Raw genomic sequence first — 16203 nt, 5'->3', positions numbered from 1 at the left:
AAACACTTTGTTGTAACTGTTCTCTTTTATGGAGATGTATTCACTCCGATTGATGTTCTTCATTGCAACTCAGATGAGATGTATCTGTGTGGCAGCTGTATTTTTTCTTAATTCCCTGGGAGACTCATTCAGAATATTTGCCTCTATAGGCAGATAAAAGGAGCATGATGGTAGGATTCTTTTATCCTAATGGAGAAAAAATTGTTTTTATGTTCCTGCTCCTGAGTTTGTCAGTCTTCAAAAGCTGATGTTTCCACTGAGGCAAGGTGAAAAAATTGGTCTCTGAAGGTTACATCCATATGATACTGTGTTATGTACCCACTATATTTTTATTTTTCTTTAATAGAGCTTACTCCAGATTTATAGGAGCCAAAAAACAGGTTGACTGAAAGAAGTTAAATGGATTTTTTTTTTCCCATTCTGTAAAACCATCAAAACACAGGTAATAAGTGTTTTTTAACAGGGTCTCAGTGAGCAAAAGGATTCACTTCCATGGTGGTGTGAGGAGACACATTCTTCAGAATTATTCCAGAAGAAGGAAAATCTAATTCATCAAAGTCATCATGCCACAGCTGTTACAACAATCTATCTCCTACTGAATGCTAGCCAGCTAATTTTTGAGAAGTGACATTTTTCCCAGTTTATTGTTTTCCCATCAACATGGCATCAACCACATCAAATATAATCACCCAGTAATGTTGGCATTGATGAATTAGCCATGTGCTTTCTATTTACAGGTACAGGAGTTTCAATTTCTTTGGGTGAAAGAGAAGTTTTAGGTACAATGTAGGAGTTTTCTCTCTAGTCTGTGTGAATGTTTTCCATGTTCAAGTACTTGTTAAGCTATGCTGGAATTCAGTAGCATAACTGAGTATTTTTACAGAAACACATAGTTCTGCAAAACTTCACCAGACTGTTTCAATGATGGAATGGATGGGTGAGCATTTTGGCTCCATTCTTTACCATAACTTGAACTATGTTGCTCTTACTCTTTCTGGGGTCAACAATAGTTTCCCTCTGCAGTAATTTGTCATACAGATATGACTGTACAAGTGTAGTAGATGCTGGTGAGAGGCATAGGCTACAGGAGGAAAACTGGAAATAATCTTGCTAGTCTGATGTATGAAGACAACAGAGGTACTCCACAGCTTGGAATTCACAGTCATGCAGGGCTCTTTTTTAAATACATATATTCGCAATATCTGCAATGTTGGCCATGATAAACAGAAGCATGTCCACTCACAGTTTTTGAGAAGAGAGAATTCCTTCCAACTTGGATCTATCTGGCTCTTCCTCATGGTTCTTTTACATAGATTTCTGCAGCAAGAGCAGCCACAGTGCTGAGATACTCAAAAAATGCATCTGCACCGCAAGAAACTGCCTTTCAGATCTCCTGCATAAATTATAAAAATAAAAAAGTATCTTGGCAATTGTTTTTCAGCTGTGAAACATGCTTTTGTAAAGCTGTGACCGTAATTTTTCTTGCACAGAACTCTTTGTACTCCCTTATTGTTACCATATGCAGAGCTTTTTTGTAGTTCAGCCACTCCCTGAATAGCCAAACTCTGAACATTTTTTCTTCCTTAAATTGCTTACTTCTAGACATAACCAGTCCATCTTATAATTGCAAATGAGCTAATAAGAGTATTCAGACTGCAAGTAGGGCTCTCAGCTAAGAGTCCTGATATGTGGAGTTATGTTGCTCCAAGAAAAAGTTTTGAAAATGGTACTTGGCACTTCTAGTTTACTTTGGAATATTTAAAACTGTTTGTCATCTTCCGTATTATTCTATTATTGAAAAATTTCATTGTCTAATTTAGGTTGGTATGGACACTAGAGCCACTTCATGACATTCATAGCTTCAGGTCATGTCCATTTGTTTCTTTAAATTCAAAGTAACTAATATGTATAGAAAAAAAGCAGACATTTTCTATCACAAGATCAGCAAAATGTGTGTTAGACAGCTGCCACTTTTCCTCAGCAGATAATGATTAACACTGGCTTATTGCTTTACATGTGCATGCTGCATATTTCTCTGCACTAAAGGCATTGACTGCACTTGACAGGTGGATTAAAATATAAATATTAATAACTTCTGATTATGTTCAGAAACTGAAGTTTCAATATTTAGAACCTAGTTTAGGCATGGTGTAACTTTTCTGGCAGATGGAGCGTTAATCATGGTGCTGAAATTCATCACTCTCCAGGTTTTATCAGGACCTGGCTTCCAGGACTTTCCTCTGCTTCCATGGTATGCTTTGAGAAACTTGTTGGTTTGATAAAGGTGATCATGTAGGAAGTTTTTTATGAGAGAGTTGATAAGTGGCTTGCAAACAAGTGAGAGATGGCTGGGGTTACAGGACAATTCTGTCAAGGAATTAAGAAAGCCCTTCCATGAGAATTAAATCAGTGAGGTGTTTTTGGGAGGGATTGTAGTTCAGCTCTTGAATGATTTATTTTGCACCAGTGTTTGGAATGAGTCTAGGCAAAACAAGATGTTTTTGAAGGCTGAATGTGATCAAGTCTCTAGTAGCTAAGATGGGATATATAAGTTTCTGGTCAAGAAAATCAGGCAGCCTAACAGCACTGTCAATTTTGTTTTTGAAGAAACCCACTTCATTTAAACCTCTACATCTCTACCTCAGAACACAGTTATACTTAGCAATCTCCAGGTGATGATCCATCTAGCTGAAGTTTATGTCTCAGGTAGTAATTGATACAAACTGCTTGAGGGAAGAATTCAGGAAACTCTGAAATTGGCTTTTTTGAAAGAGCCTTCTAGTGTTTCATTTGTCATTGTCAGTAATTTTGCTTTTTACAGTAAAGGGGTTTTAGAGAGGCTCATCTCATCTTTCTTGTACTCTTCTAGTCTAGTACTTTTTACAGCAATTTTTTTTTCTCCCCAGACAATCTGGATTATTTGTTTTTGGTTTGGTTGGGGATTTTTTTCAGTAATATCTTGACTGTTGGCCAGAGAGACTTGCTGCAGGTTGATTTAGTGCACTTTTCTTCTCCCAGACATGGAGCAAGTGACTTCTGTACCTGGGCTGTTGTCTCCCACTGATCTTAACAGTAATAATTTCCAGTCATTGAAAAAGAAGCAGAAGAGATTTAGCTTGTTGATGATTTTAACTGTGCTTATTGTTCACATAAGCTCTAAAGCAAAACTTCACTAAAAAGAAATTTCATCAGACTTGCTAGGAATTATATATCCTTCCTAGGAATACTGTATTAAATCTAATAAAGTCAGCCTTGATCAACCTGTAATTTAACAAAGGGGAGAAAAAGAAAAAAATACATCATTTAAAAAAAGAAAGAAATGAATCATTTTAATACTACCATGATGAGGAAACCTGACAGTGGTGGGTTTTTTACTTTTATCAATCTAAAACTGAAATGCGTGTTTTGAAAATGTGATGTGTCATCTTTCACCTCACCAGAATTTAGTGGGGATGATGTGCCTACCTGCAGCTTGAAACGGATTTTTTTTCCCCCTCCACATAGGTATTTTTAAGCTCAGTCTGACATGATAACTGGCATGCATCTCATAAAACTGCTGTGAAGCTGATTTGTGCTTTCTCCCGAATCTCCAGTTGTATGTGTATTAACATGAGAGAATTTCACATTATTACCTGCAAGTAATAATCTAACAATCAAATTTATAGTAGATTGTTTATAAGTGTGGAAAAAAAAAATAGTCTTATAATTTTGTCAGGATAAGAGTTTCTGATTTCTGAAAAAAACCAAACCAAAAGGGAGAAAAAAATCAAACAAAAAACCCCACTTTCTTTATATAGGGTGTGGTTTTTTAGATTATAAAGAGGGAATCATATCTTTTTCCTGTTTATTATTTGTTGTGGTTCACAACTCAGTGTTCTGATGAGTATTCCTTAATTGAAAAAGATCGCTGAAGTATGAGTGGAGAAATTTAGAGTAAGAAGATAATCCATACCTTCTTTTTTTTTTTTTTGCACACAGTAAACGTCAACATATATATTTTCTTACCTTTTCAGTGAGAAATTTCTGAGGAAATTATCACATTAAAGCTGCCTTAAGTAATAACATTTACCATCTATTTGACAGGAACTCTCCAAAGGTTTCTGATGCCCTTGATAACGTTGTCACTTTCTAATAAAAACCCCTAAAATCCTTTAAATATTTACCTACAGAGTAACAAAAAAGAAGCAAGATATTGCTTAAATGGAAAACAAGTGATTTTGTGAAGCATTGAAAATCTGCTTTAAAAAATACTTTTCTTTGAGAGACATCCTATTTTAAGTATTCCTGATGAGTGGAAGCTACTTTGTGCAAAACCTGACTGCCGCTCATACTCTCCTACCTCTCATGTGTTGTCTCTGTCTGTAATAGTGTTATTAGACAGGTTAAATGCTAAGTAAATAGTTAGGTACTATTTGGGGAAAAAAAATAAAAATCTACTAAAAACAACTTTAGAGGATTCTGGAAAAATAAAAAAAAAAAGGTGTATGTAATAATGTAAGTAAATAGCGTCATGACAAACCCAGCTGGCAACTCAGCTCCCACACAGCTGCTAACTCAAACTCCCCTGGTGGGATGGGGAAGAGATTTGGAAGTCTAAAAGTGAGGAAACCCATAGGTTGAGGTAAGGACAGTTTAATAGTTAAAGCAAGAGGTGTTCACTCAAGCCAGGCAAAACAAGCAATTAGCTGGCTGGTTCCCATGGGCAGGCAGGCATTCTGCCATCTCCAGGAGAGCACAGCTCCATCACACCCAGTGGTTATCTGGAAAGATAAAGGCCATCACTCTGAGTATAAGTTTGCTTCCTTTTTCTTCCTCCATCTTAATATGCTGAGCATGATGCACTGTGGTGTGGAATATCCCTTGGATCAGTTGGGATCAGCTGTCCCAGCTGTGTCCCCTCCCAACTTCTTGTGCACCCCCCATCCCCTCCCTGTTGGGGTGAGCCAAGAGGCTGAAAAGACCTTGATGCTGCATAAGCACTGCTCAGCAGTCACTGAAACATCTCAGCACTATCAACACTGTTTTCAGCAGAAACACAAAGCATAGCCCCACATGAGCTACTGAAATGAAATTCAGCTCTGTTCCAGCGAAACCCACTGCATCCAGCTGTAGCATACATTTAAAAGTGGTAGTGGAAACCTAGAGGGGAAACACAGAGTCCAGAAGAAACCCTTCCAGTACCATCTGTACTGTCTGCAGTAAGTGAAAAAATATTTAATGTACATGTGTTGTCTAAACCCACTCATTCAGTTCTTCTTCATGATTCATTGTCTTGTCTAGTCTTCTAAATTGTTCTGCAGGGATTGTGTTAGGGAAGACCATGCATTTGGTACTTCTTGTCAAAAATTACTTGCTAATCTGTAGTGGCAGTAATTTTACAGAACAGAGCAGAAAGTATGGCTCTGAAGACATTCAGGTTTAAGTCAAAGACAGACTATGGCTTGAATTCTTTCTCTAAAAATGAATGAAAAAATTAAACTGTCCTTATCTCAAGAAAATTACTTAGAATTTCAGTGCAATCTTGTGATGAATTTCAATAAATAAATAAATTTCAATAAATTTCTCAGTGCATCCTGAAGCAACATCATGTACTATTTCAGCTCATCTTTCTCATCCAGCCCGTATTTGTTGTGGAAATTCTAGTATTTTCTGTTTTTTAAAAAGTGTTTTCTCTCTCTTTCTAACACTAGAAAGAAGTAATTGAGGAAAGGAGGAAATTGCCATGTTGGGCTGTTGAAGAGTCAGTATTTTTATAATGAAAGAATAGTATTCTGTTTCACAGTATTTTTTTCTCCTGGAAGGCAGTATGTCTCAAGACAATTTTGCTTTCTTCCTGTATTCTACAAAGCAAATCCCAGAAGACATGTTGAGATGTCAGACCAAATAGCCCTGATACAAATGGAGTCATGGGAGAAATTCCTATTATTTTCCATTCCTGTAGAGAAGCATATGCTTCTCTACAGTCTGCTGGGAATTTCTGAATCTTCTTTCAGAGATTCTTCGAGATGCTACATACAATCCTTTAATTCAAGTACAGGAGCTATGTAGCATGGATAAAGAGCAGGCAAAAATCCAACAGTAGTTGCAGAGCACCTGTCATTGTTAAGGAGCACAAATAGTATTTTTTTCCTATGATAAAGAAACATTCCCTAAAAACAGTGCTTACATTCACAATACAAGCACTGATAGAGGTGCAAGAGCTGTTGAATGGTCCCTGTAAGCCAGTTTAACCCCATAATCTTCCTTCTACATATACTTGCATAATCATTTGCTGTAGTCATTTATAATAAGAGCAATTAAATCCTTTGGGCTAAGCTTGCAGCAAGCCTAACAGTTAAACTTACCTGCTGTCCCACAAAGCCCTGTGGGGAACTTCATATACTTACCACGACCTCACTCTTGAGTGTTTTGACTGGAAATATCTCTAGCTTGTTTTCAAGAAGTAAAGTTATTCATAGCCAGAGTTCAGCTCAGCCTTCATTTCTGTACCTGCAGCAGGCTGTGTGTGTAAATATTCATAGGTAAATATGCTGTAGTACCCAGAGCTTGAAAAAATCTGGGAAAACTAGTAACTTGGAAGTGCCTTAATTTTTGGGGTGTATAGAAATGTATTTAGAAAATTGCTAAATAATGATGAGAAGATTAGTGGTTTATGTGTGCTGCATGTGTGGAATCAAGAGTTACAGAGGAAACACAGTAATAAAAGTTCTACCATTTTAATGCATTGGACAGTGTTGCTTTTTTTTTCCTTGCTACCAGGGAAAGACTGTTCAGAGATAACATCTGAAAGATACTGTAGGTCATCCCAGCAGTCCCAAACTTCCCTAGGATGTCACCACATAAATAAGGTAGTGGTCATGCAGACAGCCAGGACACTGATGACCCGTTTTACACTCTCAGCATGTCATCCACTCATGATGTGACAGGAAACCACAGCAAGGGCTGGCGGGAGAATGAGGTAAGGCATTTTATTCCCACAGGGCTTCCCAGACACAGTAACTTGTTATTGGATCTGACAAGTAGGTTCGTGCACGGGCCTCTTACAAAGCCAATACTGTACCAAAAATAATGAGTTTGACAATGTGTGCATCCAACTGATGTCCCTGTTCATGTTAAGTATGTCTGGAATTTCTGGTGTAGTCCAGGATCTAGGGTGGGAGAAGACTGGAACTGAGGGAACTCAGTACGTGATATGGCAGCGGTTTTTCATAGTACTTATTGTTTTCTTGATTGCTTGTTGAACTAGCTCAATATATACCTATATGTAGTACATATTAGTCATAGTGCAGAAGGTGTGAATATACACACCTGGATGCAGACCTGATTTAGACTGAACTTTTACACTGATTGTTAGCTCACAAGCCAAAGTAGTGCTTAGGAAGGAGGCTAAATGCAGCAAGGATAAAATAGATCAAGATGAAACCAGCAAATAGGCTATGTGCTCTCTTCTCAGCAGCAGTGATCCAAATCTAGCAGCGTGAGCAGTCAGCCCTAAGGGGCTCTATGCTTAGGAGAGGCAGACTGGAGAGGGTGCCCATGAAGCTCCAGGGGGAAAGTCTGGATGCATTTAAGAGAAAGCTTCTCTTCAGCAGACACAAAGTAGTGTCCCATTTGCATAGGGTAAATACCTGAAAGCTCACGATTTCAACCTAAAACATTAATTTAATGGCAGGAAAAACCTACTCTGCCTGCTCTTATTCCATTGCCAGTGAAAATTAACCGGACTGCTCTTTGTCAGAAGACATAGCAAATAAACATCACATTTAAAATTAATCCAGCTTTCTTTAGTCCTCTTATCTCTCTTCTGATCACCTAAACAGGCAGTTGATACAAGACCAATTACTCAGTTACAGCATTATATATCCACTTTAAATCCTTTGTATAATTTGCATTTGTATAGCTGCAACCAGCTTCTGGACTCTTAGGAAAATAAGTGACTTGCGAAGTACTAGTGAGGAAAATTCCATGTTTCCCAAGGGAAAAAAGAGAAAGTGGGGTAAGGCATAAGACTTCTCAGACAAGATCTAGGTGGAAATCTTTAGTGCCCCTGTAAGTGGTGTGAGCTAAAGTTTCTTATTAACAGTTGTTTCTATAACATTAATTTAAATACGGATTAATTATGCAATTTCATGTTGCAACCACATGAATAAATAGGCTAATTAAGTAGCTGTTTTCTATTATTTAAAGAAAAATACACAAACAAGATGCATTATTTCATATATTTGGTTATGCTGGACCACTGTGATTTGCCAGACTAGCAATTCCTTCATTGCATGTTGAACCTGTCTTTTGTTAAACACCGCTATTTTCTGGCTACTTCCCCACCATGCTGTTTTTATTAATTCTGTCTTAGGTCTGCTTCTTTTGTTGTCTCTTTTCTGTGCCTTCATTCTCAAAATGTATTGCAATTAGCTGCTGACATAGAGTTACTCATCTTCTAAAGTCCACAGTATTCCCCAAGTCTGTTTTTTTCCCCTCATCTGCAGTGTTCCTCTGATTTAACTGTTCCATTTTGTTTTGACTTTTTGGTTATCCCAGGGTCCGATTGGTATGGATGGAAAGCTGGTAGGTGATTCGTTCAAAACCAGTGTAATTTAGGTCTGTCACATATTCCCCTCTTTGCTTTTTAAAATTGCTTATGCTGAAATGTGTATTAGTCAAATACTGGCTTCCTTCAGCATAACTTAGTTCAACTTCAGTAGCATGGATTTTTAACAGGTTACTGAAAAGCTGCTTCAGTCTTTTGTGCCTATGCAAGGAAATGGAGGTCAGCTCTGCTCCTCCTGTTCACTTAGCATTTTCTATCTGAATTAGACTGGATGGCAGATGTTGGTGCTCTGTCCCAGGGTAGTTTGGTGGTGCCTTTCAAACCACCAGGATATCGCATCTGACTACATTTCTGTGACTCTTCCTTCTTTCACAAATTCTTAATTCTTGTTTTTTAATTTCTGTGCCTGGATTTTGTTGGCTGATTAAATCTGAACAACCTCATGTCCCATAATAAATGCATCTGTATGATGTTCCAGATACTTGTTAGGGATATGCTGCTTGAATCAAGTTAGAAATAACATTTAATTTTATACAACACATTTGTTAATGCATTTGTACTTCTGTGTGTATTTGTACAGCTTTATGTTTAGATGTATGAGCCTGGAAGTTTATGTTCCCAGCTCTTTAGAGATTAACACCATGGTGAAAGTGTGAAAATCCAGGTTTGGCACCTTCTCATGCTATTGCTTTTGCTCCCTCTCTTTTCTCCCTTCCCAGGGCACCCCTTTTCACTGATACCCTGGATACCTATTTTCTTTTCTATCCATTTACTTACTACAAGCCCCATTTCCTCTGCAAGCTCAACTTGTTGACTTGCAGTGTCAGCTTTCATTTTCTTCTTTTTCTTTCCTGTGCTCCTTAAGGTTTATTCTACTGTTAAGTAACTTGTCTCTAAAGTTTGCAACATGCAGTCAATAAGCTTTTTCCTTAATCTCTTTTAGGGGATTGTTAATTTACCTGTTGACTTTAGTTGCACCATGAACATTTTATTTTTGTTTTAATATCATTTATCTATCAGCAGCTCATATTAGGTTCAATTCCTAGGAAGGGATGAACTGACAACAGTAGAAGACCTTCCATCATGGCAATTAGAATAGGTTCCTAAATCCCTTTGTTTGCCTCAAAATAGCGTATTAAGGTAGTGAAAAGGGATATAGAAAGGAAAACTGTTCTGGAGATTTTACTGAAAGCATGACATACTATGCAGCTATACCCACTGTAGTAATTTAGATTTTAAAAAATAATAAAAAGCAGCATTCAGTTGGTATAATCAAGTACATGTGCAACAATCTGGGGTTCAAAGGAGCAGCCACCAAAACGCATCAAACCAGTCAGTGGTGTTGGGACTGGTCCCTAAATGCATGCAAAGACAGCAGTTAGTTGGTATCTAGAATCAATTAATCAATTTTAGAGTATGTAACAGATTTGAATAAAGAGATGTTCATGAGATAAAAATCAGAGTAAAGCTGACTTTTCAGTCTTGAAGAGTATTTTCTCCCTGTTGGTTATCTAAAATTTAGAGAAAGACTTACAGCTAAAACATTTTAATCCACACGTAGCATGAACTGGGGGCAATTTGTGCAGCAATGGGCCAGACTTATTTCAGCAGTCCTGAGGCCATTTTGGGAACACAAGCAGATAAATTGAGATTGAGGTTGCTCCAATGAGTTATAGTACCAGATTGAATTCATGTTAGAGGGTTTTTTAATGAACACCAAAGTAACTCAAGGAGCTTTATTCCTGACCCTTTCATGACACACAGAAATGAGAGAAGACAAAATTAACAGCCCCTTTTTGTGTCTCACACTTTGAATTGCTGTTGTGTCACAGTAACCCTTTGCAATTAAACATGTCAGTGTTGTGATGCTTTTCTACCCATACCTTTGTAAGAAGAGCTGATGAGTTCCATAATTCAGTGCTTGCTGCACCCTCTGGGTAGTGTCACTTACTACATCACTTGTGAGAAGGGAAAATTCTGCAGTAACTGCAGTGGATAGTAGGGCAAGGAGTAGACAAGATCCCTCAGAAATATTGAAGGATTGGGAACCATTGTAAAAACTAGAAAATAATTACCTTCACTAGGGCAAATTTCCTTCCATGCTGAAGGAGCTAATGGCCAAGGGGTTAAAATCATCCTGCTTTGAGTACTTTTGTATTCAGCATCTGAATTTATAGCTAAATTCAGGATAATTGTAATATTGGCAGCATATATAAATTAAGATTAATGCTTAATTAATAATAATTAATAATTAACTATTACATCCCACGATATCTCAAAGAGTTTTCTGTCTACATGAAAAACCATTGTCCTATAAAAATTCGTTTTCCAGCTTCTGTATTGGAGATACAAAAGAAGAGTAACTGTGAATGCTCAGTACCAGAAAGGCAAAGTAATGATGCTGTTGAGGCTGAGAGCAGGAAACACTTTCATGGGAGCATGAGTGCAACCCTCACCTCATATTCACGTCAGGATATGTTTGTGTTATGTGTGTATGTCTCTTGTATCATACATACAGCATGTACCATGTGGACACTTAGCAGCCTCTATGTCTATTTAAGACATGAAGGAAAAAAGTAAATTTTCAAGTCTCATTGTTAAAACACACATGCATATATTTTGTTTATTTGCTTTCTACTGCTTTAAATCAACTCTTTGTTGAAACATTTTGGCAATGTCAGACCTTCATTTAAGTTCTGGCTCTTTTAATTAATATATATATATGTATGTATGTAGGTATATATGTATATATATACACATATATGTCGGAGACAGCCTTTAATGATTCGGTCAAAATCTATTGCAACTTTAGATATTGTGAGCAAATGTATTCTGAATTTTATGTATAAAGTTTGCAGGCACAGACCTTAGTTTAGATAATTTAAACAATTTTATTGTACTGGCTGCCCAGTACTGCATCACTAAGAAATTCCTGATGATTTTACAATCAGGTATAACATAAAATATCTTAAAACCTGCTGTGAGGGGAAGACTGAGGTAAAATTTGAGTGCTGAGGAGTCTCAGTCATATTCATTAACCCAGTGTGATGTGTAACTTTACAGAGCTCACCAACTCAGAAAGTTTTGCCTAATATTTGAACTGACAAACCTCAGCCAGTAAGTTATTTTTTTATATCCTCTGTGGTCCAGTTTTGTTCTAAGGAACAAATAGAAGACTGCAGCATCCAAAACAAATGCTTTAGGCTGAATTCAGTGTAAAGATTAGATAGCCACAATAATTCTGTGTTTTACCAGTATTTCTCTGCAACGTTATTCCATATATTTAAAAAAAAGCATTTTAAAACATTTGTGTGAATTTAAATACCATTTCATCAGGGTTTTTAGTTGGCACAAAAAGTTTTATTAGTTACTATAAAAAGCATTTCTTCATTTGCTTTTCTTGTTGATAATGGTTCCCAGTTGAAATGCTTTTGCCCCTCACCCCATCTAAAATCACCCAGAATCACAGGATGGTTGAAGTCGGAAGGGTCATCTGGTGTAACCTCTCTGCTCAAATAGAGCCGTCTCGAGCAGTTTGCCCAGCATCATGTATAGATGCTGGATTGGGTATCTTCAAGAATGGCAACTCCACAATCTCCCATCGTCCTGTGCTTGGTTAACAGTAAAAAAAGTGTTTCCTGATGTTCAGACAGAAAAGTTTCAACTCTCTGTAGATGTACCTTCCAGCTGAAGTGGTTTTATAAGATTTAAAAGAAGTCTCAATGCTCAGTTTCTGTCAATAAAAGGAAATGAAGTTTAAATGAAGTTTTATTTAATTGTTATAAAACACCAGAAGCTAAGCTAGCCCTAGGCATTTAAAGGAATTTTCTCTAAGGAGAAATATGTAATTATTTTTCTCTGTCTTACAGTGTGAGCTGATTGTCTGGGTCATGTTGTTTATAGCTACTGTACTGTTTGCTAAAATAATTCTGCTTCATGCAAGTAATTTCTGTTAAGGGCACTAAAATAATTCATGATTTTCATTGGCTTTTATGGTCTAGTGAAATTAGGGATAGGAATTCTTCTCTGTAAGGACTTGCAGCAAGAAGAAATACAGCTCCTCAATGTGCAAAGGGTGCCTCTCCACTCCAGGGGTGACATAAATGAGATGTTAATAAATACGAGAGAGGAAATGTATCAGCTGTCTTCTTGGATTGACTGACAAAAGCTCATCTCAAACCTTTCACTGTTGCTGGTTAAAATACTGGTTTACACTTGCTTAAAACTGTGGTGCCTGTAGCAATGGCAAAAAGACTACTGCTTGTCCAGCACTGTGTTCCTCCAGTTTTGGGACTTCTTTCATTCAATAACCAGTAATAGTAAATAAGTAGCATCTCCTTGAATCACGGGGATGACCCATAATAGAGAAATTAAAGAGAAAAAACCCATAATACCTGCTTCTGAATCAGCTTAGCATCTCTGACTTCTTTCTCACTTGAGAACTGTCAGTTAGGTCTTCCTATCATTTCCAAATTTTAATGAATATCTAAAATAAGTTGCTCAAATGTGGTTTTGATATGTTATTGTAATTTATTTTTAGAATCAGCTGCAAGTAAGTTCATTGGTTTGAATAAAAACACTCAAATTTAATATCAAGAGGCCAAAAGCTGACTTTAGTGCAGTCACTGTATATGTTGTTAACTCCTTATTAGAGAGCACTGCAACTGTTTTCTACTATTTAAGGAGTTCCCCCTTGTCATAACTTACCATAATCTTTTGTTTTTCTCTTTTTTCAGGGTCAGCCTGGTCCTCAAGTAAGTGCCATCTTACTTTCTTACATAACTAACAGTTAAATACAGAGCCCACTAAGCTCAGGTTGTCTACAAAGTATTTTACCATATTTTTTGATCCTACTGTAATAAGATAGAAACTGGTAACCATTGCATAATTCTGTAAGAAAAATATTTCCCAAGAGAGGAATATGCCCCCCGCATATGGTTAAGTTCCCTCAGCTGTCTGACCAGATGGTGGGGTTAACAACATAATAGTGAATAGAGAAAATCTCCTAACTGTGGCTTGAAACTTTGCCACCAAACTTTAAAGCAAGATAAAATAACTTAGCAAATGTGTAACAAATGTAATACTTCAACTGCTTATTAATCACATGCTAATAATGTTGCTATAATCCAGGCAGCCCTCAGTTATTTTAAATATTGCACTGCTAGCTATTTTGATTAATTAGATACACTGCTTTGAATTAGTTCTGCTTTATTTAAGAATAGTGGAACTTTGTCTTGTGAGCTGTAATTGAAGACGTGGACATCTAGGGACCTAACTTCAGTTCCAATGGAGAAATAGACCGACAGAAAGGAAACATTATATATAGCAAAAGTTAAATGTGAATTATTTGAGTGCTATAAAAATATGGAAGAGCAAGGAAAAATAAATTACAAAGCCAGTACCAATGGCATACTTAGTAAAATCATTTGAGAAACTCATCCTTTTTGTATGCTCCACATGCTTTGTGGGAAGTAAGCTTTGGTCTGTGGAACTGTCTTAGCATAAGTTAGTTACCCAAACCAGGATTTCTACGACGTCCTTTTAAATTTCAGAATCATAATTGAAAGTTAAAGCTTTACCACCTTACTGACTGGCAATTTTTTAAAGTCAATATTTTCATTATAAGAAGCAAGCATTTCTTTTAGATTTTTTTAGTTTCTAGATGTCATTTTCTGTTGAAAGACACATTGATTGACAAACCCCCAAACCACTTGGCCTGAATGCGCAGTATCCTTGCAGTGCCAGGCTCCGTTTAATAGAATTGCATAAGAAGTCTGTATGATACTGGGGATGACCACTGCCCATGGCACTCACGTTTCACAATAGGCTCTTGATGTGTGGACTACACAGAGAGGTATCTTCAGCCTCTCTGCTGCTGGGGGTTGATGAAGAGAGAGACTGTAATTCTGTGTGGCACTGTAGCTCTGAACAAGCTCTGCTGAGGACCTGAGGCTGATACTTCAGCCTGTGGGCTGCCCTCTAGATGATGTTAACTTGTGCTGCCACCCGTGTCCTTTCCTTCTGGGTTTGGACCCCCACCTCCCACATTTCAGTTGCTTGGAGAGTGTCTCTTGCCTAATGCTTGCAAACAGCTGCTCAGTCTTGGAGCTCATATCTCTACATGAAATGCCCTGGGGTAGCTGTAGGCAAGGAACCACCATCGAGATGGCAGTGTTCAGTGCTGTTTCAAGGGCAGAAAGGCAGAGAAATCTCATTGTGGGTGTAAGAGAAGTGAGATGCAAACCAAATAAAAAGCCTTCTAAAAATGTTCCCCAAATTTTTTTAAGAGAGAATTCTTACATGTTAACTTCAGTAATTCCTCCCAGTGGAAATGCTCCCCTCTGGGTCATTGCATTGTCCTCAGCAACACGTACCATTGTTCTTAATAATGCCTTTTCCTCCTTTTCAGCTCAAGATGCTCCTATTGTGTCAGGAGGATATGTGTGTACTCAGTCATTTCGACTGGCTGATTGAGTCCAGGAGTAATTCTTTTGAGAGGACTGGTGGGGAAGACATAAGGTCATGAAACAGTCAGAGTCGTGTTCAGCTTTACATTAAGACGCCTAAACCTATTAGCTTGTGTTGGGTAGGTGTTGACCTGTGAGGTGTCTAAGCACTCCTTGCAGTCAGTGAAGGCTAAGTCAATGCTCAGTGCACCTAGAAACCCATTCAGCTCATGATAAACTCCTTGGGCTCGGTTACACTGTCTGCATTCAGGCATTGTTGCTGTGTGAATTGATCCAGCGTCTCCGGCCTTAGCCGCTGGCTGTTTTATGTACGGGGGCTGGAGTCTGTGTTGGACTGTGGTTGTAGCTGTCAGTCACAGGCAGCTGTCTTGGATACCTAGGGAATCTCTCACATGACACTAGCTGCACACGTTCGTGCCTCCTAGTTCCAGATTCTGACTGTAGGCAGCTACTGAATCCGATAACCGTTCTGCCGAACTGCTTTCTAGCCAGTGTTGACATCTGCGTGTCTCAAGAAACTACATGGAGGCTGTACATTTAGAAGTTTATCCCCTTAAACTGAAACTCAGATCCAGATAACTTGGTGAGACAGCATTTTTTTTAAATATTAAAAGTGGTATTTTTTAAATATTGGAAGCTGTGGTTGGAAAATCTCAAGACTTTTAAAAATTAAAGCTATCCACAGAAAACAGAATCTGTTCACATACAGATAAAATAATTCAGAATCCCTTGGCATGTCATTAAATAATGCAGAAATTCCAGCCTATTATGATTGTCAGCAATTTCCCTGGTCTTAACTGCATCCATAAGAAATCAAAAATTTAAATTATTGATCAGTTTGGTTAATAAGTAAAGGCTACCTGACTTCAAAGAACAAAGTTGTTATACTGACTGGAGAAGCACTTAAAAAGTTCCTGATGTCCTAGCCATGCAAGTCCATGCTAAGATCAAGGATAAATTCTAATAATTTCTAAACTCACTGTTTTACTAATCCCTATTCTTTTTTGCTATGGTTTTATAAAGTACACACTAATTACTGGGCACAACCTCCTGCCATTTTAATTGTTTTACTGCTTATTTTCTTCAAAAATAGATGACAAAAGATAATTTTGCTTCACATTTTCCCATTTAAAGTTTCATTATAACTTACGGGCACCTTTTTTTTTTTTTTTTTTTTCTTCCAGAAAA

General features: G+C 37.5%; 1 protein-coding gene across 1 annotated transcript in view; it reads left to right on the top strand.

Moving 5' to 3' along the window:
* Positions 1 to 6901: 6901 nt before the first annotated feature.
* COL25A1 (collagen type XXV alpha 1 chain) overlaps positions 6902 to 16203 on the top strand; it is a 126295-nt gene continuing 116993 nt past the window's right edge. The window contains exons 1-2 of the mRNA XM_058838838.1: positions 6902 to 6958; positions 13285 to 13302. Of these exons, the coding sequence (XP_058694821.1) occupies positions 6902 to 6958; positions 13285 to 13302 (75 nt within the window). The remainder of the gene's footprint in view (positions 6959 to 13284; positions 13303 to 16203) is intronic.

The sequence above is a fragment of the Poecile atricapillus genome, chromosome 4 (genome assembly GCF_030490865.1).
Source record: "Poecile atricapillus isolate bPoeAtr1 chromosome 4, bPoeAtr1.hap1, whole genome shotgun sequence".
NCBI classification, from domain to species: Eukaryota; Metazoa; Chordata; class Aves; order Passeriformes; family Paridae; genus Poecile; species Poecile atricapillus.
The sequence above is the reverse complement of the archived record's forward strand: the minus strand, read 5'-3'. Positions and strand labels throughout refer to the sequence as shown.